This window comes from Neohortaea acidophila, assembly GCF_010093505.1.
Source record: "Neohortaea acidophila strain CBS 113389 unplaced genomic scaffold BDY17scaffold_3, whole genome shotgun sequence".
Lineage (NCBI taxonomy): Eukaryota > Fungi > Ascomycota > Dothideomycetes > Mycosphaerellales > Teratosphaeriaceae > Neohortaea > Neohortaea acidophila.
The window spans coordinates 1056540-1080835 of NW_022985512.1; the positions used below are offsets into that span (position 1 = coordinate 1056540).

Consider the following 24296-nt stretch of genomic DNA (forward strand, 5'->3'; position numbering starts at 1 on the left):
AGTGCCACTCTCGACTCGAGCCGGAGCAGAGTGAAGTCTGTCAGATCTCCACGTCAATCCCCAGATCCAAGCCTCCCAGCTCGTCATCGACCTTCTTCTTCCCAAGCATCATGCCTAAGCCCGAGCGGTCCTTCTTCATCGCTCCATGCCCATTCATCGGCGTGCTCGCCCTGCTCCTTCTCATGCCCCCTGGGGTGCTCGTGCCGCTCATCGGCGTGCCGGCGCGAGAGAGATCGCTCCCGAACAACTCCGCCATGTCACCGCCGGGCACACCAAGCAGCTCAGCCTTCTTCCTCTCGGCGTCCGCTGCGGCCTTTGCTTTTGCCATTGCTGCGGCCTTTTCCCGTTCGCGATGCAGCTTCTTGCGCTCCTCAAGCAAAGCCTTCCGCACGTCGTCTGCATTCTTGCCGCGATTCTTCTGGTTGATGAGGGCGAGGCGTTCTTGCGACGACTGCGCTGCTGCCGCGAGTGGTTTGACGGGGCTTGGCTTGGCTTTCGAGGCGCTGTTGCTGATGGCGGTATTATTCTCCAAAGCTGCGAGTTCGGCATCACATCTTGCGATCTCTTCACCGTCTTCAGTCTCTTCTGCCTCGTGTTTGCGTCGCAGGATGTCCTGACGCTTGACGTTCACAATGTTGGCGGGATTCACGCGGTTCTGCATTTCCCTTTGTCGCGTAAATTTGCCTTGCAGAGTCAATTCGTCCCAGTCGATGTTGAGGAAGCGGTGGAGGTCGTCGAGTTTCTGATGGAGCCAGAGGCGCTTTGGGAGGCGGATCCGTTCTTTCTCGAGCGTAGCCTTGTAGTGTTGGAACTCGGCATCGGTGAAGGCGGAGTCAGAGCAGGCAGAGAACGGCCATGGCTTCTCAGCCAGCCCGTGAGAAACGAGAGCGTAGGTATCGGTCTGGTAGGTCTTCCCGTTGGGAAGTTCCAGCGTGTAAGGTTTGCCTGGGGTGAAACCTGTGCATCGAAGAAGTCAGCATGACGGACAGTGAAGTCGGGTAGGGCACGCTGTGACTCGCCTTTGATCTGCGTCATGCGATACATGTTCTGTCCAGTCTCGCGATTCATGCCGATGCTGACGCGAGCGAAGCAGCCCTTCATGGTCTCTTCGAAGTGAGGGTAAAAGTGAATCTTTGCAAAAGCTGAGCGGCCGATGCGGCATCGATCGACGTCTTTGAGCTCGGCTGCTGGCTCGTCTCGGCGAGACTTCGAGGCAGGCTCTGCCCACTCCACCTCGCTCTCACCATCTGCGTCACGGTCTGATGCTGAGGCTGACAGAGAGCGCTTTCCGCTGCGACCGCCAGCATCGAGTCTTGAGGTCCTCTCAGCACCCTTAGCTTCACGAGCCTTCTTGTAGTCATCCAAGGCGCTGCGTCCAGTCTTTTCGGTCTTGGCGCGGCTGCTCTTTCTGACACCATCGTCCAAGTCTGCTGCGGCAGCCTTGCGTTTCTGATTCTTGCTTGCTTGGGCTTGTGAAGTGGCGAAGGCTTTTTGAAGCTGCAGGTCCTGCTGGCGCTTGAGCACTTCAGCAGCACGTTCGGCAAGGATGGACTCTCGTTCGATTTCCGGCAGGCTGAGGATGTTTCGGCGGTCTTCGGCTGAAAGGAACTTTCCGTCATAAGGGTAAAGGGCGGCATCTTCTTGGGGGTCGATGGGTGACGCTGGGGCATCGGCGTCGCTGCCGGGATCCATCATAGCTTCTGAGCCTGGAGATGCAGGAGCGGAGGAAGAGCTGTAGGAAAAGCGAAGATGTCAGTCTGCGGCTTATGTAAGTGAGCGCGGTGTTTGCTCGCTCAAGCACTCACCCGTCGTCCAAATCGTCCAGGTCGTCCAGGATTTCCTGGTCACGTCGACGATCTCGATCGGCCTTCTTTCTCCTCTTCCTCACTTTTTGGGCAACTCCACGCCTTGCACTTGGAGGAGGCTCATCAACTGTTGGTTTCTCCACGCTTGGCTTGACTTCTTCACTTGGGCTGCGCAGCTCGTGATTGACGAGTTGGGTTTGCTCGTCAGGGGCCTCTGACTCGCCGTCGGAGCTATCGTCTCCCGCCATGGCCAAAAGTTCGGCGTCGACATCGAGCTCGTCTGCCGACATGATTGCTGGTTCGAAGAGTGAATGGAAGGTGTGACTGGTGCAGACAGATCTCGAGGGCTGAGGTGCGGCGAGTGGAGTCGGGTTCTCGTGAAGGACAGGAGGGGTTGGGCAGGGGCTAACGAGGGGGTTTGCTCTCTCAGAAGACGCGAAGGATGTCCAAATCAGAGGTCTTGGAGCGCTAGATCTCGATCTATTAAATGAGTGGAGGGTGAAAAGACGAACAATAACCGGCCTGGCTGGTGTGGTATTGTCGTCGCTCTATTGACGTGGAATGGCGGTGCAAAAGTGATGGCGGCGGGAGGAGCCGGGCGCGCTGCGCCGAGCCCGGCGATGCTGCCGATTGGCGCGACTGGTGCAAGGGTGCCGTGAATTTCCATGACGATCTCACTTGAACTTCACTCTTCGACACGTGCGATGCATTACTTTTAACGTGCCTTTGCTTCTCTGCGACACAACTGCTCAGATGATCTAATCCATCGACTTTACGCACCTCTGCGACTTAGACATACATCATGGCCCTTCTTTTCCTACGGGAGACGATGCCTGTTGTCCATCTATCCACTAGATCTCGCCTGACGCCCTTGGCTTTTCAATTAAAAGCCCGAAACTCACCAACTGGATGCCGTCGCAACTTCACATCAACCCCAGTCGGAAGACGTCAAGACCCTCTGGCTCGCACAGGCCTGGATTTGGAGCAGAAAAAATACCTGGAATCCGCCCTGCGCGTCAATCAGGCGGGCGAACTGGCAGCAACCCTCATCTATTCCGCTCAAACTCCGCCCTTGCTCAAATCCCATCCCTCCCTTCGCAACTTAATGAAGCACATGTACGAGCAGGAAGCCGGGCACTTTTCGACGTTCAATCACTTGATGGCGAAACATCGCATTCGCCCCACTGCCATGTACCCCGTCTGGTCCACACTCGCGGCAGGGCTCGGATGGGCGACGGGAGTCATGGGAAGGGAAGCCAGCATGGCGTGCACAGAGGCCGTGGAAACGGAGATTGGCGAGCATTACAACAACCAAGTCAAGGAGCTGTTGACGTGGGTGGAGGCGAGGCAAGCCCGGGGGGAGGCCGTGGGGGAGGAATTGCAGGGCCTACTTGGCGTGATCCGCAAATGTCGAGACGAGGAGTTAGAGCATTTGGATCATGCAGTGGAGAACGATGCGAAAGAGGCCAACCCATACGAACTGTTGACCGGCGTGATCCGGGCGGGGTGTCGCGGCGCAATCTGGGTCAGCGAGAGGGTGTGACATGAGAGCAACCAGGCGACTTGGCATGAAAGCGGATGTGAAACTTGCGACAAATGTCATTGCCATCGTTGATTTTAGTTATGTGGTGGACAATCTACGAGACATGCGATGCGACACTACATGCGCGACGGCGAAGCGGCAACAGGCGATGACGATGACGGCAGCCCCTGAAACATGCCCCGACTTGCTCGACCATCACGATGACCTTCGTCTCCCCGAGATCCCCACGAGTTTTGAATGGATCATGAGAAGACTCTCAGAGTGGACAAGTCCTTCACTCGTTCCTTCACTTGTCGAAATGGTGAAGGCCGCGTGGTTGGAGCGCTGGACGGGCTGCGGATGCGCATGTGTGTAAACCTAGTCGTCCTCCCAGCCACTTCATTTCCTCCCATTGTCACGGTTGTCGTATTGTCACCAAAACTTATTGTTTCAACGACAGTACTAGACACGCCCTTCACCTTGCACTTTCCACGAACATCTCGCTTCCTTCCCATCTTTATCATTCACAGTCTGACCTTGCCGTCTGCACCCCCTGCATTCATCATTCAACTGCATTGCAACTACCTTATCACCACTCCAACACCACTCGAAAACATCTTTAGCCATGGCGCGCAGAAAGAAGTCCAGCAAGTCCAGCAAGTCCCCCAAAACCTCATCTTCCAGCGTGTCTCCGCCTGGAAAAGGAGCTCGCCTCAGTTCCGGCTCTTCCAAATCAACCAACTCGTCCAACAGCCCCTCAGCAAAAGACAAAGGCCTCCCTGCATTCCTGCCATCGGAACGCGTTTCGAAAAATCCTCGCAATGAGACAAAGGGACCGCCCTTCGTCACTCCTCGCCACACGCCAGCCGAGATGAAGAAGGACTTGGATGCCTTTGGCTTCGCCGCGGATGAAGTCACGGAGATGATCAGCCGCAAAGATGCCGACTGGGACCCGGCAATGCCAGGATGTATCTACGACGGTGTTGCGAAAGCCCAGGTTCTTAGGGAGAAGAGGGAGAGAGGGGTGAAGAAGAATGTCTTGAAAGCGGACAAGGAGACGTATAAACCGCTCCGCCTGAACCCTGATCGCCCTAGTACGTTTTCCCTTGCATTCGCTGCATATCCCACGAGACCTCCGCTAACTTGACTATCCAGACTGGGTGCTGTTCGATGCAAACAAAGGCTTCGGGTCAACAGGCAGCGATCCACCAGCCTTTGTCGAAGCCCTGGCGACTTTCAAACCGAACAACAAGCGCGTCTTGGAGTACAACATCGAATCGGACAGTGTGCGTGTGCGCTCTACGCCGCCCATGTTGCAGGGGAAGGAAGTGGAGTATACCGACCTGGGGCCGAAGATCGTCGACAGCATTCTCATCCCGGAGAAGAAGGGAGATGGCAGACCAAGCAAACATCCCCTTTCGAACGTCATTGTGGGAGACGATGAAGTTGTGGAGACCAGCGTCGCCGCAGACCAAGTGGGCAAACACACCGACGCGGAGTTCCCGGCCAAGACGACCACCCCGAAGCTACCGGGCAAGACGAGCACCCCGAAGCTACCGAGCAAGACCAGCGCCGATGAAGCCACGACAAACGAGCAAGTGGAAGATACGATTACGGTGCAACATCCACGTCGTCAATCACGCAAATCCTCTCTCTCTGCAGATGCCGACGTGAAACAGGAAACGGAGGAAGGCGACGTGCTTGCAGACCCGGCGGACACAACCACCGCCGTCGACAAGGCCGATGAATCTGAAGAAGATACCATGGTGAAGAGACTGCGCGGTCGGAAGCGTAAGTCTTCCGAGATTGCGAAGCAGGCGGCTGACGATGCTGCTATGAAGAGAGCCCCAGCTGCGAAGTCTGCAAGGAAAGATAGTGTGATTGGAGCCACGGGAGTGCACGATGATGGTGAGGTGAAGGTCAAGCGGCCGCGAGGTAGGCCTCGCAAACACCCGCGACCTACAAGCGAGATGGCGTCTGGGGTCGCTGCTGAAGAAGGAGTGGCTACGCGCAGGATGAGCAAAGACAGCAGTGCCGGCGGAAAGGTTGTCGAGCAGAACGGAGAGCCGCGAGGAAAGAAAAGAAAGTCTAGCGAGAGTGATGAAGGGACATCGATGAGTGCGAATTCGATTGACGAGGCTAGTGGGGGGATGAACAAGGACGACGATGTTGGAGAACAGGGCGTTGGGCAGGATAGAGAGCCGCAGGAGAAGAAAAGGAAGGTGGTCAAGGCGGAGCCCGAATGAGTGCAAATGCAAGCGACGAGGGTTAGAGATGTGGCCGGGACAGGCGGAGAATGTGTGCTGGGCAGATCTGCGCGAGAGGCTTGCATGTGAAGGAAGAGGACTTCGATACTTTAATTGGAACTACCATCAATGATAGACCGCTTCGTAGCAATATAATGCAGGCGCAGAATAGACACCTCAGCGCTTGCCCTCCGTGTCTTTCCAATTATCATGTGGTCCAGCCTTCCTCTTCCCCGCTCTCACAGATGCGCTATCCGCTCGTGGGGAAAGTGATAGCATTTGCGGATCGATTGAACAGGTATCATTGGCCGTGGTCCATTCTTTGATGACGTCCCACGGCAGCGGCCGCTTGGGTTGAGGAGCCGGGAGTGGCGATTGCAGCGGGTCGTACTGCGCTGGAGATTGTGAGCCAGAAGATGCCGCGCCTGGAGCGGATTGCGCGCGATTGTTGGCCCGGGCAGGAACTCTTTGTAATGGCTGGACGAGTTCCTCCGCAATCGGGTCCGCCGGCAGTTCCGCTGGCACTTCTGCCGGCAGCTCCACAGGCGATTTTATCGACGGTGGTGCTCGCCGGGGCACAAATGGCGGTGGCCCCAAAGGCGGTGCTAGGGGTATCGGATCAATCTCCACCAGCTGCCCGTGCCGCCTACGCTCGAGGCCCTCCACAGCATCTTCCAGATAGCGTAGATCATCCTTGCTGCTCATCTCAAGTCCACAGAGTGGGCACGATAGCCGTGGTCGCGCATCCAGCCAGTCCACGAGACATTGTTCGCAATGCCAATGTAAGCATGGCGTTCGAACCGGTTCCCGCGGACCTGGTTGGTGGCCAACGAGACAACTGACCTGGCCCAGGATGTCAAGCCTGTCCGAGAGTCTCTGGAGCTCTGCAACGCCGTGATCGCAAACGGTGCTTACCCGATGAAGCAAGGATGGGAAAAGACCTTGTGGAGGCGTGTCTCTGATCAAATTCCGAGTATCTAGAAGAGCGCGCTGCACAGACTGGATCAGCTGTTGATTCACTTGCTGTGAAGACTCCTTCGGCGGTATCTGGGGCCCAGACATTGTAATCGAGAGCGCGTATATGTTGCGAGATCTGTTGATATGGCCATATCTGCGTCGATGTGTTTATGTATCATGCTGATTGTGAGTTTGCTATATGTTGTCCGTCATAGAATGAGTACCAGAAATCAGCAAGTAATACTGCTCAAAGAATCGTGTGCAAAGATCGATACGTTGCATGCAAAGACCGGGAAGATGCCGCAATGCTGCCGGCATGGAATGCAAGCCACGGACATCGACGAACTCCTGCGTTGCATGATGTCTAGTCATGGTCACGATCCTTGCAGCAGCCGGAAACTGTATATTTAAGATATTGGTGTTTCGAGTATATGCACAAAGCGCATGATTAATGTGCTGTTGTAAGCAAAACGGACAAGGTCGTGCAGGTTGTAGCAAACACCAAGCACATATGCGACTAACCCAACTCGGAAGGTACGCTGGACCCTGAAAATGATTAGGTAAGCCGGCTCGGAATCTTTCGCGCGCTGGAAAGTTTTGGCCGCGCAGAGACCCACCGGGCTGGATTTGATGGACGAAAATTATAGTCGTCCGGGCAAAATGCAGAATGTCCGGCCCCTTCTACATCCGTGACAGCAAACGCAAGAAGTTCCACCATTCCAAGCGCCCGTACTTCCCCGCTCTCATGTCTGGAGCGTTGCCGCCACCAGTTGAGAAGAGCGCCATGGCAAAGGCGGATGGGAAGAAGCGCAAGCTCGCCGATACCGTTGCCGATACTGCATTGACGAACGGCGCATCGAACGGCGATGACGAGCGCCAGGCGAAAAAGACAAAGAGAGATCGCAAGCGGGAGAAGAAGGAGCGAGCGGCTTTGGAGAAGGCAGAGTCTGCAAAGGCTCGAGAAGCTGAGGTACAGGTTGGAGAGCAAGTGAACGGAGAATTGAAGGCGGCGGTCGAGGAAGGTGACGATACTACAAGTGCGGCCGTTGTGCAAGCACCGAGCGACGTCGCTACACCTGAAGACGACTTTGAAGGATTCGAGTCCGAAGAGGAGGGAGACGCAGCCGCAGGAGCGGCCGAGGGTGCCGCAAATGGTGTCGCTCTGACACACGACGATACCGAGCAAGCTACCCAGCCTACAACCAACGGTCACTTGGAAGAGCTTCCCTCCGATCTGGGTGTCTCGCTCCCCAACTCCAAGGCAGAGCCGACAAAGTTTGCAGAACTTAATCTGTCGGAGCGCACCATGCGGGCGATAAAGGACATGCCGTTCGACACAATGACCGAGATTCAGCGACGAGGAATCCCTCCCTTACTGGCAGGCCGGGATGTACTCGGTGCGGCGAAGACCGGCTCAGGCAAAACGCTCGCCTTCCTCATACCGGCCGTAGAGATGTTGAACTCGCTGCGATTCAAGCCGCGGAACGGGACGGGCGTGATAGTGGTGTCGCCGACTCGCGAACTGGCTCTCCAGATCTTCGGTGTCGCAAGAGAACTTATGGAACACCATTCTCAAACCTTTGGCATCGTCATGGGCGGCGCAAATCGGCGAGCGGAGGCCGAGAAGTTGACCAAGGGTGTCAATCTCCTCATCGCCACCCCTGGTCGCTTGTTGGACCACCTGCAGAACACACAGGGCTTTGTCTTCAAGAACTTGAAGGCCTTGATCATCGACGAGGCCGATCGTATCCTCGAGGTTGGATTCGAAGATGAGATGCGACAAATTGTCAAGATTCTACCCAAGGACGACCGACAGACGATGCTCTTTTCCGCCACCCAGACGACCAAAGTCGAAGATCTTGCCCGCGTGTCTCTGCGTCCACGGCCACTGTACATCAATGTCGAGTCTTCCAAAGAGCACAGCACCGTCGAAGGTCTGGAACAAGGCTATATCATTTGCGACGCCGACATGCGTTTCCGACTGCTCTTCACCTTCCTCAAGAAGTATTCCAAGAAGAAGATCATCGTCTTCTTCAGCAGCTGTAGCTGTGTCAAGTATTACAGTGAGCTGCTCAACTACATCGACCTGCCCGTCCTCGACCTGCACGGCAAGCAAAAACAGCAGAAACGCACAAACACCTTCTTCGAGTTCTGCAACGCCACGCATGGCACCCTCATCTGCACTGATGTTGCCGCCCGAGGCTTGGATATCCCCGCTGTGGACTGGATCATCCAGTTCGACCCCCCGGATGAGCCAAAGAACTACATCCACCGGGTTGGACGGACGGCCAGAGGCGCGAATGGTGTGGGCAAGAGCCTGATGTTCCTCCTGCCGAACGAGGTGGGGTTCTTGAGGCACTTGACAGACGCGAAGGTCCCGTTGGTCGAGTTCGAGATTCAGCCAAAGAAGATTGTGGATGTTCAGAGCCAGCTCGAGCAGCTGATCGGGAAGAACTACTATTTGAATAAGGTATGTTGGCCCTCGAATGAGTAAATGAAGATGGCATGCTGATTATTGTTGCCGTTTAGTCTGCGAAAGATGGTTATCGCTCTTACTTGCAAGCCTACGCCTCGCATACCCTCAAATCCGTATTCAACGTCAACAAGCTCGACTTGACCAAGGTGGCGAAGAGCTTCGGCTTTCCCACGCCGCCAAGGGTGGACATCAATCTGGGCGCGAGCATGAAGAGAGTCGAGGGAAGGAGGTCGTATGGCAGCCAGCCGAAGCAGAGGTTTAAGCAGAACAGGTAGTGGTTGCTATGAGTGCACTTCAGCTATTGTACAGATCGTCCATCTCGATTCACGCAACCATCCAATACAATCAGCCACAAGCAACGCTCATGAATACCGTCGACGTGGACTCTGACAAGACACGCCACAATATCACTCCATGCCTGCCATCATTGGTAGTCCATGAACCGTTTGCGCCCAAGCCAGATCTCAGATCAGCTCACACGTATTGTCGTAGCCAAGCCGCCTACGCATCACCTTCCCGACGACGCCTCACATTTCTCGACACGTCATCCATGCTGCTCCTTCTCTTCCGTCCTTGATGTCCCTGCCTGCCATTGCTGTCCCCGAAGCCCACCTGAGCAGACACACGGAGTGCCTTCCTCAACTCCTCCTGGAGCCGATCGATCTCCCCTCTCAAGCGCCCCTCCCTTCTTTTCACCGATTCAGCCTCCTTCGTGGCCTCTCTGGCCTTTGTCTCTGCTGCTGCGAGCCGGTTTGCCTCCTCCTGGCGTTCAGTCTCAATGCGAGCATTCCACTTTCCTTCCCACTCCGACAATTTCGCATCGACATTTTCGAGGTGCTTTTGAGACAGTTGTTTCAACTCGTCGGCGCGCTCACGGTGCACAGCGTTGATATCTCGTTGGTGCTGTGTATGCTGTTGCTGGATTTGCTCTCGCTGCTGCTCTCTGACCAGCGTTACGATGGCACTGCTTCTTCAACTCCCCGATCGTCGCCAAGTAGCTGCTGCGTTCTTGATGAGGCATGATCAGATTGGAGTTGGCTGGGGGAGCTTGTGCGGGCCGAGGATATAGGGCTGCGGGTGGAGGTGCAGGGATGATGGAAGTCATTAGAGCGGCTGCTCCTGGAGTAGGTTGAATTTGATTGCCGTGGACGCCTAATCCATTCGGGCGTCTGGCACTTGGATTCCTGAAGGCTGATGAGGGCTTGAACTTTTGTTGGTCCATCGCAACTGTTGATGATGGACTGGCTGCTTCTGCGACGTTGCGAGGAAAGAAACAGAGGGTGACTGGTATCAGAGATTGCGGAAGAGTATTGACGAGTCTGTTGAGAGAATATGGGCAGAAACAAGAGAAGAAGACGGACGACCTTATAGGGAAAGAAGAAAGCATCCTGACCTCCGTCTTCACTCCCCGTGGCGTGAGGGAGAGACCAGCCGCAGCCTAAACGTGAACATCTTCCAGGAGTGAATGGGTTCGTTCCAGACGAGACATCTGTCCGGCACCGCAAATAATGCCCGTCCAGGCTCGATGAGAACAATTGGATCCCCGCGTTTGTTGCACGAAACAGACTCCTAAATCATTCACGATGGAAAGACGGCGAGTGAATAGGACTGGCGTACAGCTCGAAACGTTTGCTCGCCGTGTGAGACAGGCACTCCGCAAGCTCGTTGAAGGAATGTTGGGCGGCTGTCTTTGAATTAAGAGACAGAGGATGTTTGATGCCAGCCAAAGGAGTGAAGTCAAAACCCTCGCCCCTTTTCGAATTTCCCCGAGGAAAGTCCGAGGGGAATTTCCACACGCGACAGCTTGTCACAAGCCGCGTACAAGGAATTCGTTCCACCCATGAATGCTTCTCTTCTTCCATCGCGACACCCTTGAATGCGCTCTTTGACGCCCTCTGCGCATCCTTGATTACTGCCCACCATGCTCGCCATCAAACTCCTTCTCGCCTTCCTCCTTCCCCTCGTCGCCGCGCTGAAGTTCGACATCCAAGCACACCCCGGCCACGAGTCCAAGGAAAAGGAGCGATGCATTCGCAACTGGGTGCAACGGGATCAATTGGTCGTCGTCACGGCTAAAGTGAGCGGCTCAAAAGGCGACGGCCAGCAACTGAACGCAAGAGTACGTCTTCACAACCTCGCCAGCTTCAAATATTCGTACATCACGAAAAGGGGGACCAGTCATGAAATCTAACTCCACTGCACCAATAGATCCTCGACCACACAGACAACTACTACGGCCGACCACGCGACATCAACGGCGAGAATCGCTACGCCTTCACCTCTCACGCCGAAGGCCCCTTTGACGTCTGCTTCGAGAACATCCTCGTCGGCTCGCACCTCCGCGACCCCTACCGCAGCATCGAGCTCGACATCGACATTGGCGCCGATGCGAAAGACTGGACCGCCGTTCAGGCCAATGAGAAGCTGAAGCCAATGGAGGCGGAGCTGCGGCGCCTTGCGGAAATTGCGTCCGAGGTGTCGGAGGAGTTGGAGTATCTGCGCACACGAGAGATGAAGCTGCGAGACACGAATGAGAGCACCAACGAGCGGGTCAAGTGGTTTGCCTTGGGCACAATGGGCATGCTCGTTTCGCTTGGAGTGTGGCAGGTGGTGTATCTCCGGGCCTACTTCAGGAGCAAGCATTTGATTTGAGCAAGGCCCGAGGCTGAGCTGGTCTCTGGAGCCTGTGGGAAAAGTGTTTGGGAGATGCGCACAGCATGTTTGGCGTTTACAGCGGAAGCGATGTCAGAGATAGACGAAGACGACGAATGTGGTCACGGATGAAGCATGCTTTGGACAGCACAGCATACATACAGCCAAGCAGCATCGAAGCTCGCTCAAACACTGCGCGTTTCTCTTCAGTGTCGCTCAAGGAGACTTGAACGTGTTATTGAGAGACATCAAGACGATCCGTGGACACATAGGCAAGTAAAGAAGAGGCAATGTTGATTAGGTCATTATGAACGGTAGGTGCGCATCAATAGGGAACTCTTTTCCGCACGTCCGACATGATCAAGCTCCAAAGAATTTGCCAAACGATGAGGCCGATGGCTTGTCGGCAGGCTTATCAGCGGGTTTGTCGGCGGGCTTGTCAGCGGGCTTGTCGGCAGGCTTGTCACCGGGCAGCTTTGGGGCCGCTGGCGGCGCCGGCGCATCTGGCTTGTGCGGAGCGTGCAATCTGTGACCAGTCAGCCCGGCTCGGCAGCGGTATAAAGTACTCACTGGGAACTTACTTGTCCTTGAACCCATCGAAATGCCCCTTCATCCCCTTGAACATGCCCGAGTGCTGCTTTGGATCAGGAGTGGCAGGCTTCGGCTCGGGAGCAGCAGGCTTTGGTGCAGGGGGAGCAGCAGGTTTGGCTGCTGGGGCTGCAGCAGGCTTTGGATCAGGCTTGGGTGCTGGAGGGGCCGGCTTGGCCGCAGGAGCCGCAGGTTTCGGCGGGGCCGATGCAGCCTTTGGGGGCTCCGGCGCTTTGGTGGGCGCGGAAGGCCCTCCTGGAGCGGCAGGCTTGTCATCCGGCTTCGGAGGTGCAGGCTTGGGAGCGGCGGGCTTATCATCTGGCTTGGGAGCGGCAGGCTTGTCATCTGGTTTCGGAGCGGCAGGCTTGTCATCTGGTTTCGGAGCGGCAGGCTTGCTATCTGGTTTGGGGGCCGCAGCCTTGTCGTCTGGCTTGGTGGCGGCAGCATCCGGTTTGGGGGCTGCAGGCTTATCGTCTGGCTTTGGGGCCGCAGGTTTGGGATCGGCAGGCTTGGGATCGGCGGCAGGCTGCATGAAGTCAGAGCTGGTCAAGAATTGCGGCATAGCGAGCCACCCACCTTGTCATCACCAGGTCCATCGAACTGCCAAGGTTCTGTCTTTTCGGCCGGGCAAGCCTGTGTATGCGTGTGGACATGCCAGTGGCAGTCAGACCCACGGCGAGCGTCGTGTTCACCATTGCGATGCAGATTGACGAGCTCGTTGGCGAAATCCACGCTGAGCTCGGCATTCTTGCTCAGCACTTCTCGCATGCTTTCACTGATGAAAGCGTTGCCGCTCGAGGCAGGAGTAGGCTCAGTGACGGCAGGGCTTTTCGAGTGTTCCTCAAGGAGGCGGAAGGCAGCCGTGCTGACGAGGAAAGCACGCATATGATTGGGGCCATGGGTGATGGTGTAGATGTACTCCAAGCGGTAGGGAGCGGCGGTCATATTCTGCTCTCGATAGTAGTCACGGACGAGATCCATCACCTGGTTCTGCAGACTCTCAATCTCGAATTTCTGCGCCAGCATGTACAGGCCCAAGTAGTGTCCAAAGCTGTGGAAGTCATGGGGGCCGGCCAGTTTGCCATCGGTGGTGAGCCAGTGCATGAACAGTGCCATGGTGAAGTCATCGATGTCGCCAAAGGCCATGTGCTCGGCCGAGTGCACCTTGCCGTCGTGACCGGTGTCTTCGGCGAGAAGCTTGGTGAAGTACGGACTCTTTTGCCGGAGCACGGAGCTGGGGATATGGAAGGGCACCTTGTCTTTGCCGATGTACAGGGTAGTCAGGGAAGACTGCGGGTTGCAGGCTTGAAGATGGCTTGAGGCCTGAGCGGCCGCTGCGAGATGGTCTGGCTCTTTCCAGTCGACAGAGGAGACAAGTGCCTCGTTCTCCGCCTTGGATTGGATCTGGCCCTGTGGAAGGGGGGTGACAAGAGGAGCCACTACTGACGACATTGTGCTGTAGTAGAGCGTGTGCTGAAGGAGGGACTGTATTGCAATGGAGATGTGCGAGTGCAAACAAGGCTTGGAAGAGACACTGCAGTGAGAGGGATGCAAAGAGGAGAATGTAGAGTGAAAGAAGCAGATGTTGATTTGGAGAGAGGGAGAAAGGAGACGGGGTTGCCTTGACGAACAAGGACACACACAAGGAGAAGGAGCCTGGGGAACCGGGGCAGGTGCTTTCTCATATCCGGCAGGGCGAAGCAAGAACGGCGCATGCACGCAGGTAACAACGTGGAAAGAAGAGACGTTCGCAGAGCAAGCGCAGGTCGTCCGTATGTGCAATCAGCCACCGGACACATGCGTTGTGCTCCTGCACCTTTGAGGCCCGCCTTGGGAACATGAAGAGACCGCATCTCGACATTGGTGTTTGGAAGGTACATAGGCGAGGTGAGCACGAGGTGAAGTGCTGTCGCATTGGTTGCTGGCCATAAGTCGTGGCGTGGATCCGCCCGATCGTTGACGTCGAAAGCTCGAGTCCATGAGCCTTCGAACCGCCTCCAAACTGCCACTCTCTTTTAATCGCCCTTCACCACCATCCGTCTCCCTCTCTCTTCCCCTCCATCTCCACGAGCTGCAGCCCACTCCACAATGGCATCAGTGCGCTTCGTGCAACGGTCAAGCCGGCTGGCCGCCCGCACATCCTACCGCTCCTTCACCACTACCCCATGCCGCCTCCAAGGCGAGCAGCCGAAGCAAGAAAAAGTAGACTTCTCGGGCATCAATGCCCGAGCAAACGATACCGCGCCCGAGTACCGCAGATTTCAGACCGAGAAGCCGTTGAACCCCCACATGACCAACACCACCTCCACCATCGCCAACGAGATGCCCAACCTCGGCGCCGACAACCCCCCACCCGAGCTCATCACCAACGTCGACCCCAACTACGTCCCGAAAGACTCCGTGCCGGAGAACACGGAGAAGATGACGGGTGGCACGCAGAAGGGCGCCCCTTCCAGCGGGCCCAATGTGGAGCTCAAGGTAGGTGAAATCGAGGGCGGCACGTTCCGTGTCGAGCCTCTACGCCGCACCGGCGAAGATCCAAACACCATGCGCGCTCGTCTCCTATGTAAGCCTGCTACGGTTTGAATGTGGATATGAGCGCTAACGCTGATGGTGGCCTCCAGACCAATCGCGGAAAAGGGGCACGCTAGAGTCCGACCTGCTCCTCTCCACCTTTGCCGATGCGAACCTGGCGGCGATGACGCCGAAGCAGCTGCAGCAATACGACTTGTTTCTCGACGAGAACGACTGGGATATCTACTACTGGGCCACGCAACAGCCGACGCCGACGTCGAGTGAAACGGCGGAAGGAGGGGACCCCAAGTTTGCCGCTTCTCCTACCGCTGGAAAGGCTCCGGACGGCGGGCCTGTTTCTCAGACCGATGGCTGGAGGGTGGGCAAACCGCGGAGCGGCGAATGGGCGCAGACGGTGGGCACGTTCAAGCCTGCCTATCGCCCCGTGCCGCAACGGTGGAAGAATAGTCAAATCTTGTCGTTGTTGAGGAAGCATGTCATTGATCGCAGCGCTGGCAGAGTGCATGTGGCTGGAGACGACAACGCAAAGGTGGATGGAACAGGTCTTGGTCAAGGGGTGCGTGGTGTTGGGGGTGGCGGGTTGGGCTTCATGCCAGAACTGCGGAATTTTGATCGGTAGTGTCCATATGCGCGAGACTTATTCATGAAAACCACATCTTTGCGCATATGTAAGGTCTACATCTACAGACCATGCAGATTCCATGGATCGTCTCGCCGTCCAAAGACTCGGGGGATCTGTACGTGGATCATCGGGATGTCGTGACATCACCCATCCAAGCTTCCTGCCAGATCGGGACATACTCGTAGACATCCTGATATTCTGCGACTTTCACGCTCCTTGACTCCACGACAATCAGACACACGTTTCCTTTGAAGACTATTCAGCACCTCCTCACCTGAAGCTCAACATGGCTTCTGCGGCTATTCTCGTGAGGCCATCAAGCTCTTTTGCCGCATTGAGATGGATCGCTCGAACTTCTCCCCGAACATTGAACCGAGCCTTGTCCACTCTTCCCAGCAACCCTCACATCGTATGTGACTTCACCACCGCATGTCCCTACACTGCTGACTGACACCCGACAGTACATCCACGAACAATCAGAAGGCGGCCAGAAACACTACCTCTACTCCCTCCTCCCCAACACGCCGCCTAACCCTGCCCTTGCCGCCGGCTCGAGCAAAAGCTACCCTCCCACCCTCGAAAGCTTCGAAGAGAACCACGACTTTCTTGACATTGTGCATTTCGTGATCCAAGAGCACGCAGCGCATGATCCAGACGTGCAAGGCCAGGCAGCGACCTACGCCTCGCAAGCCGGCTCCTCTCTCGGCAGCGGCGGCGTCTTCTTCCCCCAACAGCGTCAGCGGCGCAAGAATATCACAGGGGGCGGAGGCGGTGCAGGCGGTGATGGCGCGGGTGGAGCAAGTGCACAGGGTGGAATGGGAGGTGCGGGAAGAGGAGGCTATATCCACGTCAGCGACACGCGTAACCCGCCGGACTTTGGCCGCGTCGCGTGGCCGGAGGACATTTTTGGCAGTCTAGAGTTGGATGGGGACGGGAAGTTCGTCGATGGCACGGGCAGGTATCAGCGGGCTGGAACATACAGGATCATGACGAATGAGGGTACGCTTGGATTGAGCGATTACTTGAGGAAGAAGTTGAAGGAGCGGTTGACGGAGCTGGATGCGCAGGCGAGGAAGAATGGATAAGTTGGACGAGCTCTGCATCAAACCAGGATTCGGGCCCCCAACCAAGTGATGGGATGTACCCGGCCGATCGGAAGTACAACTCGGGACGTAAAGAGTCGCGACAAGATGAGATTCCCCGGAGTCCATCACAGCCACCAAGCACGGCATGTCGGCATGGCAGTGAAGCGTCGCCACTCAATGACCCTCTTTGTGCATCTTGCCAATATTCTCGTGGCCAATCTTTATCACCTTTACCTTGGACCTGTCCATGAACTTGGCTTCATCCGCCCGGATAACCTCCCCAATGCCCTCCGCGTTGCGCGCTCTCATGCTCTCGTGGAAATGCTCTTCGCTCGCATACGTGATGACTGCGATCAAGTCTGCATCGTCGGATGTCGGCGATCCAACGGCGAAGCCCGAGTCTTTGTTGGTGTAGTAGCGAGTATGGCTTAATGGATGCTTGTCGCCCAGCAGCGACTCCACGAGCGGGGCATGGATGTTCTCGATGTAGTCGCGGAATTCGGTTGCGGTGATTGTTGGAAGGCGATAGCAGAAGAGAAGGACGGTGGGAGGAGCCATGGCTGGGGGAAGCGGTCGTTAGTGATGGCTGTTTCGTGATGACGGGTAAGTCGTCGTAGACCATCGTTATCGACGAGAATCTGCTAGAGCACCTATGCTCCAACCAGCCTCTCTTGTTATGATGGAGTCGGGGCGGCGGAGGACGGAGATAAGTGACTGGAGATTACCGTGTGGTCGTGGACATAGGAGCGGACCTTCACCTCCCGATCTCACCAACAGCAAATAGGGCGGAACACAATCCAGGAAACCGCTCTGAACAACCCCCGGTAGACAAGTAAGATGCTGACAAATAATCAGACTTCATCTGACATCAGAATAGGCCAGGACTCATCAGACGTCCACGTTATCAGCTTCGTGTATTCAATGTTCTTTAAGGTAAGGGATTGGTAAGTGAGGTGCTGCGAGGGAAATGTTCAACGCGCAACGTTATTGGTTGATAGCAAGCGGGCGCTAGCGGAAGTCCTCGGGATATCCGCCGTTGGCCATCAGGCAGCTCTCAAAGCCGTGCCCCGGCCAAAATTTGGCAGATGCTGGACCGAAATTTGCGACCGGCGAGAGGCGCCCAGTCGCTCCTGGGCGACGTACTGAAAAATACGCAACAACGGGACAAACTGTACAGCCAATTACTTTCGTATGTCACTCCGTCATCACCTCCTCCGCATCAACGATCATGCTTCCAGCAAATGACCGTTGAGTAACCTCTCCAGTGCGTGGACGATGCCTTTTCTTGACGTGCGCCGGCCGATCATCTTCGTGTACGTCTCACTGCTCATCTCCATGCCCAACAATCATCTTCCACTTCGATTCGTGAGACTAAGCATTCGGATAGATCCGCCATCACCGTAGGCATACTGGCGACCTGGTATCTCCTTGCAGACAACAGTCCAACATCCAATCCAATGGGGAGCATTCCGGCTCGAAAATACAGCTTCGAGAGTGTGAAGGGTTTCTTCCTGCAAGACGACCCAGCTACGAATCAAACGGATTTCCATTACGTATGAGTGATGAACCAGTCGCGGACGTAGATCTTGCCGTGGCTGACACAATCTCACAGGAAGCGGTGAACTTTGGCCTGATAGATCGCGCTTACGATACGGACACGCCAGGCGACGCAGACTTGACTCAATGGCAGCGGTTTGCAGCATATGTTCGCCACCTCATCGAGACAAGCCCAGCGGACACTACCTACAAGCTCATCTACAACGGTCGGCATGGCGAGGGCTATCGTACGTCTCTCCCTCCTCCGACGAATGTTGCTGCTGCTTTCCCGTCTAACGCTTCGCAAGACAATGTCGGCGAAGCCAAATATGGCACTCAAGCCTGGAATGATTATTGGTCGAAGCTCGACGGCGACGGCGAACTGTACTGGTTTGATGCGCATCTGACGGCAAAGGGGACGCAGCAGGCACTGCACAACCATGCCTTTTTGAAGCGCCAATTCGCCCAAGAAAAAATGCCTGCGCCGCAGAAGTATTACTCCAGCCCGTTGTATAGGTGCCTGCAGACGGCAAACCTCACGTACCTGCACCTCGATGTGCCTGTCGACGCGCCTTTCACACCAACCATCAAAGAAATGATGCGTGAGGTCATGGGCGAGCACACTTGCGACAAACGGAGCAGTAAGGCCGTCATTCATAAGGCTGTGCCGAGCTGGAACATCGAAACCGGCTTCACGGAGGAGGATGAGCTCTGGCGGCCCGATCATCGGGAGACATTTGCCGAGCATGATGCTCGCACGCACGCACTGCTCGAGGACATCTTTGAGCATGACTCGCACGCCGTACTATCCTTCACCAGCCACTCTGGAGCGATAGCCAGCTTGTTGCGCGTGATGGGGCATCGAGAATTCGGACTCCCTACGGGTGCGCTGATCCCGCTTTTAGTCAGAGCTACCAGGACACAGTGAGACCGTCATCTCCTGACACACAGATCGCTTCTGATCACCCACTTCTCGCCTTTGGTGACTTCTCGGCCTTCATGGATCAGGCAATCTTTGCCGTGACGATGGAGCAACGCCATTCCGACCTGTAGATCCGCCAGTACAGGAGGTGGCGCCGCCGACTTCTTGCTGGGGGCCTCTGGGTAGAAGACGATTTCGCCGCCTTGGCAGCCTGTCGTCGGCGAAGAGAGATAGAGCAGCAGCGTCCAGGTTGTTTTGGCCGGTATGGGTGATGGCGCGGATGCGGAGGGGAAGAGGATGTTGTTCGATTCGTCGTCTACTCGCGGGTCAGCTGTCATTCGGATTGTGTGAAGACGGACAAATCTTGACGTATAGAATAGTAGAGCTTACAGTGTTGATCGAAGAACTGGCCTTTCGAGTATCGATAGATTCGAATGTTAGAATTCAGGCCCAGTACATCGCCACCCCATAACTTTTGCCGCTCTGCCTCGCTCAAAGCCTGGCCGTCAATGGAGATATGCTCCACGATGGATTTGAGAGAAGTAGTACTCCACAGTAGCTCGGCAAAGTCAGCATCGTCGACCTGAAAGCGATCGTTGACGCGCACCGCCTCGCCTCTTTTAGGTCTGCCGGGGGTGGTTGTGAGCGGGAGAGTGGCGAGGAAAGTCACGTAGGTCTTGCACAGGCTGGCGGTCCAAAGCTGCGGAATGGTGAAGATCTGGTGATCAAGGAGAGTGTGGACGGTAAGATCTTCAGCTGGTAGAAGCGCGCTGCCGAATGAAGGCCAGTTCGGTTTTCCTGGTCTAACAGTCCCATTCTCCACTTTGCTGACATTTGCAGAGCCCTCTCGCGCCTTGGTGGGTTTGGCCTTCGGGGCCATCACTGGATCGTGTAGCTGGCAATTGTCAGATGGTCGGCCACTCAGCGTGAGGGTATTGCAAGTTGTTCGCTCCTTGGCAGCAGCTCCTGGGGCGGTTGATTCTGCTTATTGCTCATGAGCAGGTTGGACAGTCCAAAGGGGCCAAGAGCCGGGAGTGCGGTTGGAATTCGATCGGTGCTGGTTTATAAGTTCGATGTGCCCGGGAATAATCTTTCAGATTCTCGCAGTGTGTGTGTGCGTGTGTGCGTGTGTATGTACTTGTCGGACCTTGGCCTCATCAGCTATGACAACAGCCGGTATGATCGTCGGACGCCGCCGCGCATACGTGCCGCCGCCGGTTCATAAAAGATGGGATGTCAATTATCCTGCTCTAGGTGAGTCCAGGATGAGATTGTCCCCTATCGGCGGGCCGTCGACGTGCGAGAGAAAGTCTGGCGTTCACGTCGTGGAGTGTTGCGAGCATTAAGCGGCGACTTGCACGATCAAGAGCGAGATCATGAGCTCAGCAGCTCGACGATCAGCAATTGAAGCAGCGCCAACAATCTCCTTGGCCGTCACATGTATCTACCCGGGGAGAGGGTGGGTGCGATGGGCGGCCGTTGAATGGAGAGAGGAGGCTACGCGATGCCCGTGCCGCGCTTGCTTCATCAAGTCTCCTCCACGACTTCTGTCTCGCGCTGCGATTGGCTGTCGCTCCTGCTTGCCTCCAGACTTCACCGACTAACTTTTCTGTGACAGCGGCGCATCGAAGAACTGCGCGCTGGCAGGACCAACTCGGAGACAAGTGTCCGCGAACCGGAGACCCTGAATACTCGTGTGTCTGTTGTAACCCTCCCGACCCCTCCTCCTGCCTCCCGCCCTTGCCGGCCGCACCCTCGACAACATCCCCGGCGCAGGGAAACCGCAATGAAGACAGTCCGCTCCAACAGCAAGAGATGGCAAGCAGCAGCAGCGGAGCGGGCGCGACTGTCCACCTCGCGCCGCCATTGCCGCAAAATCCATATACCAACGAGCACTTCGACCAGATGACCACCGATCCCATGGCAATGGCAACGGCAACGGCAACGGCATTGCTTTCCGACCCCTCGGCAGAGCATGATCAACTCTTCACACCCAATCACCACGAGTCAGACGATGCCGCTGCTCGTGTTCTGAACGGTCTCGCTTTCCAGAAACAACAAGACGAATCACCATTTGCCGCCGTCGACGAAGCAGCCATGCCTCTTCCGACTCCGCATGGCAAAGACCTGCTTACGAATGGGGTTGGCCCAATCACATCAACGGACGGCGAAGCATTGACTACTGCCGTCCGGCATGAAGACGAAGAGGTGGATTTAGACAATGCGAAAGCTTATGCCAAGCTGGTCTTCACCGACGGCGACTTTTTCATCACAACCACCGACGTAGTGCTCGGCCGCAACATGGAGCGCTTCGAGCAAATGAGACGGAGGAAGAAGTCTGAGCTTCGGGCTCGCGCGGAGCTGGACACCTACCGAAAAGAACCAAGCCAACCATCACAACCCGGCGATGGCGATCAGCAATTCGACGCGTCGGAATCGAGCCACTCCCTGGAAGGACGCCCAGCGCCGCCTAGTAACTTCAGTGAGCATGGCGGGCCTGTCTGGTATCCTTCCGTCTCCGAGGATGAAGCAGCATCTCACCGGCCGAAAGCCCGCCGGCGAATCTCACATTTCTCCAAGTCCTCTTCCACCAATTCCATCGCTCCCGCAAATCTGCACGCCGGGACCACATCCGACCCGCTCGATCCATCGCGCGAGCCAGCGACTAGAACGGTCGCTTTTATTCCAATCCATACCCAGGTGGCCGAGGACATTGGCAAAATCTCCAAAGAGCATCTCATTTTCCGCTACAACTTCGAACTTCAGACTTGGGAACTGACAGTCGCCGGCAACCGCGCTTTCATCAACGATGTGCTTGTCGAGAAGAATGCAATCGTCCCGCTACACCATGATGATGAGATCATGATCGCAACCATCTCCATGACCTTCAAGTTGCCTGACAATCCTAGCAGGCACTCGCCACTGTCACTGGGCACATTTTCTCAGTACAGCGAAGCAGACTTGAGCGATGGCGATAGCGACGGCGATGAGCTTGCGAGAGTGAGTACGAGCCCGGTTAGACGCCTCTCCAACGCCATGCTCGTCGGTAGCTCGGAAGACGAGGACGATGATGACGCAGAGAAGGACGATGACGCTGTCGTCTCCCGGCGGAAAGCTGGACGCAAACTGCCCAAACTCAAACTTTCAACAAAGACTGGTGGTAAGAAGCCGGCGAAGAGCACCAAAGACAAGCCATCGGACAAATCACCAAAGCCGAAGCAGCAGACAAAGGGCAAGTCAGTTGCGGAACCCTCCCCAGAGGCAACCCGAAAAGTCGAAGCAGAGAAGAAACTCAAGGAGGAAGCAACGACTCCTGCGGAAGACAAGAAGGCTTCTCCTGCCGAAGTGCCTTTCATCAAACCTGGCTCCGTACTCGAAGGTATTCCCATGGAGGAGTTACCGGAGAAGCGAAAAGGTCCAGGTCGCCCGCCCAAGGAAGGAAATGTCTCCAAGCGCGACACTCAATTGGCCAACAAGAAGAGGAAAGAGTACGAGAAGAAGGGCGAAGAGCCACCTCCCTTCAAGGTGTTGGTGGACATTGTCCGACGAGAGTCCAAGTTCAAGGAGATGCAAGCCAAAATGGAGGCGAATGGGCAGCTGGAACCGGGTCAGCAGATTATGGCGAGCATTGAAGTTGATGCTGCAGGCGACGGATCGGCAGCGACCAGCAGACCTCGCACCGAGGAGGGTATGACGGGCGAGAACAAAAAGGCTACATCACCGAGCGCGAAGCCCAAGCGCATGCGCGCCATCTCTCCCGTCAAGCCAGAGGCAGAGTGCACGCCGGAAGAGCTCAAAAAGCCCGACTACACCTACGTCCACATCATCGACCAGATCCTCAACGAACATCCGTCCGGACAAGCCGACCTTCAAGAGATATACGAGCTCATCATGAAGAAGTACCCTTACTACAAGTACAGACAGAGCACGATGGGCTGGCAGAGTAGCGTGAGGCACAACTTACTGCAAAGCCCGCGATTCACAGACGTGGGTAGGAGCGGGAAGGGCAAACTCTGGACGATTGACCATGACATTCCGCTGGACAAGGAAAAGAAGCGGAGAGGGACGCCGCCGCGAGCGGGACCCAGTGGGCAGTTTGCGCATCATGGTGGCGCAGCACCGTACGGCAACGTGTATGGACAGCAGCAACCCAACGGCCAAATGGGCCCCGGATCACAAGCCGGACCAGCTGGCTCCTACTATCCGCCTTATCCGCATCAGCACGGCCAGCATCCTCAGCATTACTACCAGCCAGGGGGGTCGGCATCACAGGTGCACTACGCGAACAGCCAATCTCCTGCGTACGCTCAACAGCATGCGAACGGCAGCCAGCCGGCCCAATCCACGCCAACCCCCTACAACACCTTGGTCCAAGAAATCCTGGATTTCAACAAGCGCCACCTTGCCTCGTTTCCCGGTGCCCATCCGCAGGAGATAGAGCGACAGGGAAAGATCTTGTCTGCCATTACCGAGTACTTATCGGACTGTCACAGCTACGGAGTCGTGGCTCCGGCCAAGCGGACGACGTTGCAGGCGTGCGGGAGAGATGCACTAATTGCCTTTGGTGGCCTGGCGGAGATCTTCCGCAGGCACAAGCCGGACATTCTCATTCCGGATCCATGGAGGCAGACACCGCCGCAACCGGCGCAGGCAGGCGACTCTATGACGGCCCAAGTTGGACCCGCTGGGCCATCCGTGGCCGAGTCAGCTGCACCCCCGCAAGCTACAACTGTCACGGCACAGGCGATGGCGCCGGGACAGTCACAGACTACGTCCGCCATCCCACAGGCTGTGGCGGCGCAGACAACACAATCTGCACTTGCTACGGCGCAAGCTACCCCTGCGACGGCGCAAGCTGCGTTAACTACGCCGTTACAGAACGGCGGGGCAAATGCTGGTGGTATCAAGCGAGCGGCTGCGGATAATGAAGAAGAGGCGCACGAGGCTAAACGGCGCAAGGACAGTGGAGGGTCCCAGTAGCGTGGGTGAGAGTCTCTCACGAATCATGGTTATCAAAATTTGCAGCGTTAAAAGCATGGTGTTGGAAGGTACAGGTATGGACGAGGCCGGGGTCGGATTGCACAGTGTGTATGGATTAAGATGTCGTATCTTGTTGGAATTAACACGTGACCGAAATCATGACGCTCCTCACGTGCTCACTCCCGTCCACAGACATCGGGTCACGTGGCCTTCCCAGATACCGTGCGATTGATGTGCCCGGAAATTGTTGAGAGGAAGAATGCTGTGGAGCGTGTGGTGACCATTGGTGCAACCCCCAGATGTGATGCTCACTCGTTGATGTGTGGTCGCTGTGATTAGCTGCAAGCGACGCCGGGATCGGAAAAGGCTG

At 56.2% G+C, this 24296-nt stretch overlaps 14 protein-coding genes across 14 annotated transcripts; 8 read left to right on the forward strand and 6 right to left on the reverse strand.

Moving 5' to 3' along the window:
* Nucleotides 1-40: 40 nt before the first annotated feature.
* BDY17DRAFT_315760 (uncharacterized protein) lies at nt 41-2095 on the reverse strand (the record flags this gene model as incomplete). Its single annotated transcript, XM_033735938.1, has 3 exons — nt 41-957; nt 1020-1732; nt 1806-2095. The coding sequence occupies 3 exons, from the start codon at nt 2093-2095 to the stop codon at nt 41-43; spliced, it is 1920 nt and encodes a 639-aa protein (XP_033591901.1).
* A 512-nt stretch (nt 2096-2607) lies between these two features.
* Nucleotides 2608-3348, forward strand: BDY17DRAFT_315761 (ubiquinone biosynthesis protein COQ7-domain-containing protein; the record flags this gene model as incomplete). Its single annotated transcript, XM_033735939.1, has 2 exons — nt 2608-2719; nt 2744-3348. 2 exons carry the CDS (start codon nt 2608-2610, stop codon nt 3346-3348), a joined length of 717 nt encoding a protein of 238 aa, XP_033591902.1.
* Nucleotides 3349-3952: 604 nt separating this feature from the next.
* On the forward strand, nt 3953-5203 carry BDY17DRAFT_308742 (uncharacterized protein; the record flags this gene model as incomplete). Its single annotated transcript, XM_033735248.1, has 4 exons — nt 3953-4421; nt 4483-4613; nt 4647-5118; nt 5169-5203. 4 exons carry the CDS (start codon nt 3953-3955, stop codon nt 5201-5203), a joined length of 1107 nt encoding a protein of 368 aa, XP_033591903.1.
* Nucleotides 5204-5704: 501 nt separating this feature from the next.
* BDY17DRAFT_100982 (uncharacterized protein) lies at nt 5705-7012 on the reverse strand. Its single transcript, XM_033729112.1, has one exon. It carries the CDS (start codon nt 6633-6635, stop codon nt 5751-5753), a length of 885 nt encoding a protein of 294 aa, XP_033591904.1. The 5' UTR covers nt 6636-7012; the 3' UTR covers nt 5705-5750.
* Nucleotides 7013-7314: 302 nt separating this feature from the next.
* BDY17DRAFT_247159 (ATP-dependent RNA helicase has1) lies at nt 7315-9281 on the forward strand (the record flags this gene model as incomplete). Its single annotated transcript, XM_033730797.1, has 2 exons — nt 7315-9000; nt 9060-9281. 2 exons carry the CDS (start codon nt 7315-7317, stop codon nt 9279-9281), a joined length of 1908 nt encoding a protein of 635 aa, XP_033591905.1.
* Nucleotides 9282-9579: 298 nt separating this feature from the next.
* On the reverse strand, nt 9580-10487 carry BDY17DRAFT_100999 (uncharacterized protein). The gene has a single exon (XM_033729113.1). It carries the CDS (start codon nt 10391-10393, stop codon nt 9878-9880), a length of 516 nt encoding a protein of 171 aa, XP_033591906.1. The 5' UTR covers nt 10394-10487; the 3' UTR covers nt 9580-9877.
* Nucleotides 10488-10842: 355 nt separating this feature from the next.
* On the forward strand, nt 10843-12000 carry BDY17DRAFT_293389 (emp24/gp25L/p24 family/GOLD-domain-containing protein). The gene is made up of 2 exons (XM_033732977.1): nt 10843-11125; nt 11215-12000. The coding sequence occupies exons 1-2, from the start codon at nt 10928-10930 to the stop codon at nt 11656-11658; spliced, it is 642 nt and encodes a 213-aa protein (XP_033591907.1). The 5' UTR covers nt 10843-10927; the 3' UTR covers nt 11659-12000.
* Nucleotides 12001-12600: 600 nt separating this feature from the next.
* Nucleotides 12601-14110, reverse strand: BDY17DRAFT_293393 (uncharacterized protein). Its single transcript, XM_033732978.1, has one exon. The coding sequence runs from the start codon at nt 13696-13698 to the stop codon at nt 12793-12795; it is 906 nt and encodes a 301-aa protein (XP_033591908.1). The 5' UTR covers nt 13699-14110; the 3' UTR covers nt 12601-12792.
* Nucleotides 14111-14248: 138 nt separating this feature from the next.
* On the forward strand, nt 14249-15664 carry BDY17DRAFT_293395 (TPR repeat protein-like protein). The gene is made up of 2 exons (XM_033732979.1): nt 14249-14812; nt 14871-15664. The coding sequence occupies exons 1-2, from the start codon at nt 14335-14337 to the stop codon at nt 15398-15400; spliced, it is 1008 nt and encodes a 335-aa protein (XP_033591909.1). The 5' UTR covers nt 14249-14334; the 3' UTR covers nt 15401-15664.
* BDY17DRAFT_101038 (uncharacterized protein) lies at nt 15489-16618 on the forward strand. The gene is made up of 2 exons (XM_033729114.1): nt 15489-15812; nt 15865-16618. Exons 1-2 carry the CDS (start codon nt 15690-15692, stop codon nt 16486-16488), a joined length of 747 nt encoding a protein of 248 aa, XP_033591910.1. The 5' UTR covers nt 15489-15689; the 3' UTR covers nt 16489-16618.
* Nucleotides 16532-17478, reverse strand: BDY17DRAFT_101083 (uncharacterized protein). The gene is made up of 2 exons (XM_033729115.1): nt 17241-17478; nt 16532-17048 (listed from the first exon to the last, which is right to left on the reverse strand). The coding sequence occupies exon 2, from the start codon at nt 17044-17046 to the stop codon at nt 16663-16665; it is 384 nt and encodes a 127-aa protein (XP_033591911.1). The 5' UTR covers nt 17047-17048; nt 17241-17478; the 3' UTR covers nt 16532-16662.
* A 467-nt stretch (nt 17479-17945) lies between these two features.
* Nucleotides 17946-18952, forward strand: BDY17DRAFT_247930 (histidine phosphatase superfamily; the record flags this gene model as incomplete). Its single annotated transcript, XM_033730862.1, has 3 exons — nt 17946-18041; nt 18101-18272; nt 18333-18952. The coding sequence occupies 3 exons, from the start codon at nt 17946-17948 to the stop codon at nt 18950-18952; spliced, it is 888 nt and encodes a 295-aa protein (XP_033591912.1).
* On the reverse strand, nt 18794-20045 carry BDY17DRAFT_101158 (uncharacterized protein). The gene is made up of 2 exons (XM_033729116.1): nt 19337-20045; nt 18794-19262 (listed from the first exon to the last, which is right to left on the reverse strand). Exons 1-2 carry the CDS (start codon nt 19824-19826, stop codon nt 18958-18960), a joined length of 795 nt encoding a protein of 264 aa, XP_033591913.1. The 5' UTR covers nt 19827-20045; the 3' UTR covers nt 18794-18957.
* Nucleotides 20046-20534: 489 nt separating this feature from the next.
* Nucleotides 20535-24047, forward strand: BDY17DRAFT_293406 (uncharacterized protein). Its single transcript, XM_033732980.1, has one exon. It carries the CDS (start codon nt 20762-20764, stop codon nt 23924-23926), a length of 3165 nt encoding a protein of 1054 aa, XP_033591914.1. The 5' UTR covers nt 20535-20761; the 3' UTR covers nt 23927-24047.
* Nucleotides 24048-24296: the final 249 nt, after the last annotated feature.

What these genes read in the sequence shown, in the direction of transcription:
- BDY17DRAFT_293406 (XM_033732980.1), top strand. Translation starts at nt 20,762, where the DNA reads ATGGCAAGCAGCAGCAGCGGAGCGGGCGCGACTGTCCACCTCGCGCCG.
- BDY17DRAFT_293393 (XM_033732978.1), bottom strand. Translation starts at nt 13,698, where the DNA reads ATGTCGTCAGTAGTGGCTCCTCTTGTCACCCCCCTTCCACAGGGCCAG.
- BDY17DRAFT_100999 (XM_033729113.1), bottom strand. Translation starts at nt 10,393, where the DNA reads ATGCTTTCTTCTTTCCCTATAAGGTCGTCCGTCTTCTTCTCTTGTTTC.
- BDY17DRAFT_101038 (XM_033729114.1), top strand. Translation starts at nt 15,690, where the DNA reads ATGGCTTCTGCGGCTATTCTCGTGAGGCCATCAAGCTCTTTTGCCGCA. An exon ending in TTCCCAGCAACCCTCACATC is followed by an intron (nt 15,813 to 15,864) that starts GTATGTGACTTC and finishes GACACCCGACAG; the next exon opens with TACATCCACGAACAATCAGA.
- BDY17DRAFT_293389 (XM_033732977.1), top strand. Translation starts at nt 10,928, where the DNA reads ATGCTCGCCATCAAACTCCTTCTCGCCTTCCTCCTTCCCCTCGTCGCC. An exon ending in GCCAGCAACTGAACGCAAGA is followed by an intron (nt 11,126 to 11,214) that starts GTACGTCTTCAC and finishes CTGCACCAATAG; the next exon opens with ATCCTCGACCACACAGACAA.
- BDY17DRAFT_100982 (XM_033729112.1), bottom strand. Translation starts at nt 6,635, where the DNA reads ATGTCTGGGCCCCAGATACCGCCGAAGGAGTCTTCACAGCAAGTGAAT.
- BDY17DRAFT_101083 (XM_033729115.1), bottom strand. Translation starts at nt 17,046, where the DNA reads ATGGCTCCTCCCACCGTCCTTCTCTTCTGCTATCGCCTTCCAACAATC.
- BDY17DRAFT_293395 (XM_033732979.1), top strand. Translation starts at nt 14,335, where the DNA reads ATGGCATCAGTGCGCTTCGTGCAACGGTCAAGCCGGCTGGCCGCCCGC. An exon ending in CATGCGCGCTCGTCTCCTAT is followed by an intron (nt 14,813 to 14,870) that starts GTAAGCCTGCTA and finishes GGTGGCCTCCAG; the next exon opens with ACCAATCGCGGAAAAGGGGC.
- BDY17DRAFT_101158 (XM_033729116.1), bottom strand. Translation starts at nt 19,826, where the DNA reads ATGGCCCCGAAGGCCAAACCCACCAAGGCGCGAGAGGGCTCTGCAAAT. An exon ending in CCAGTTCTTCGATCAACACT is followed by an intron (nt 19,263 to 19,336) that starts GTAAGCTCTACT and finishes ACCCGCGAGTAG; the next exon opens with ACGACGAATCGAACAACATC.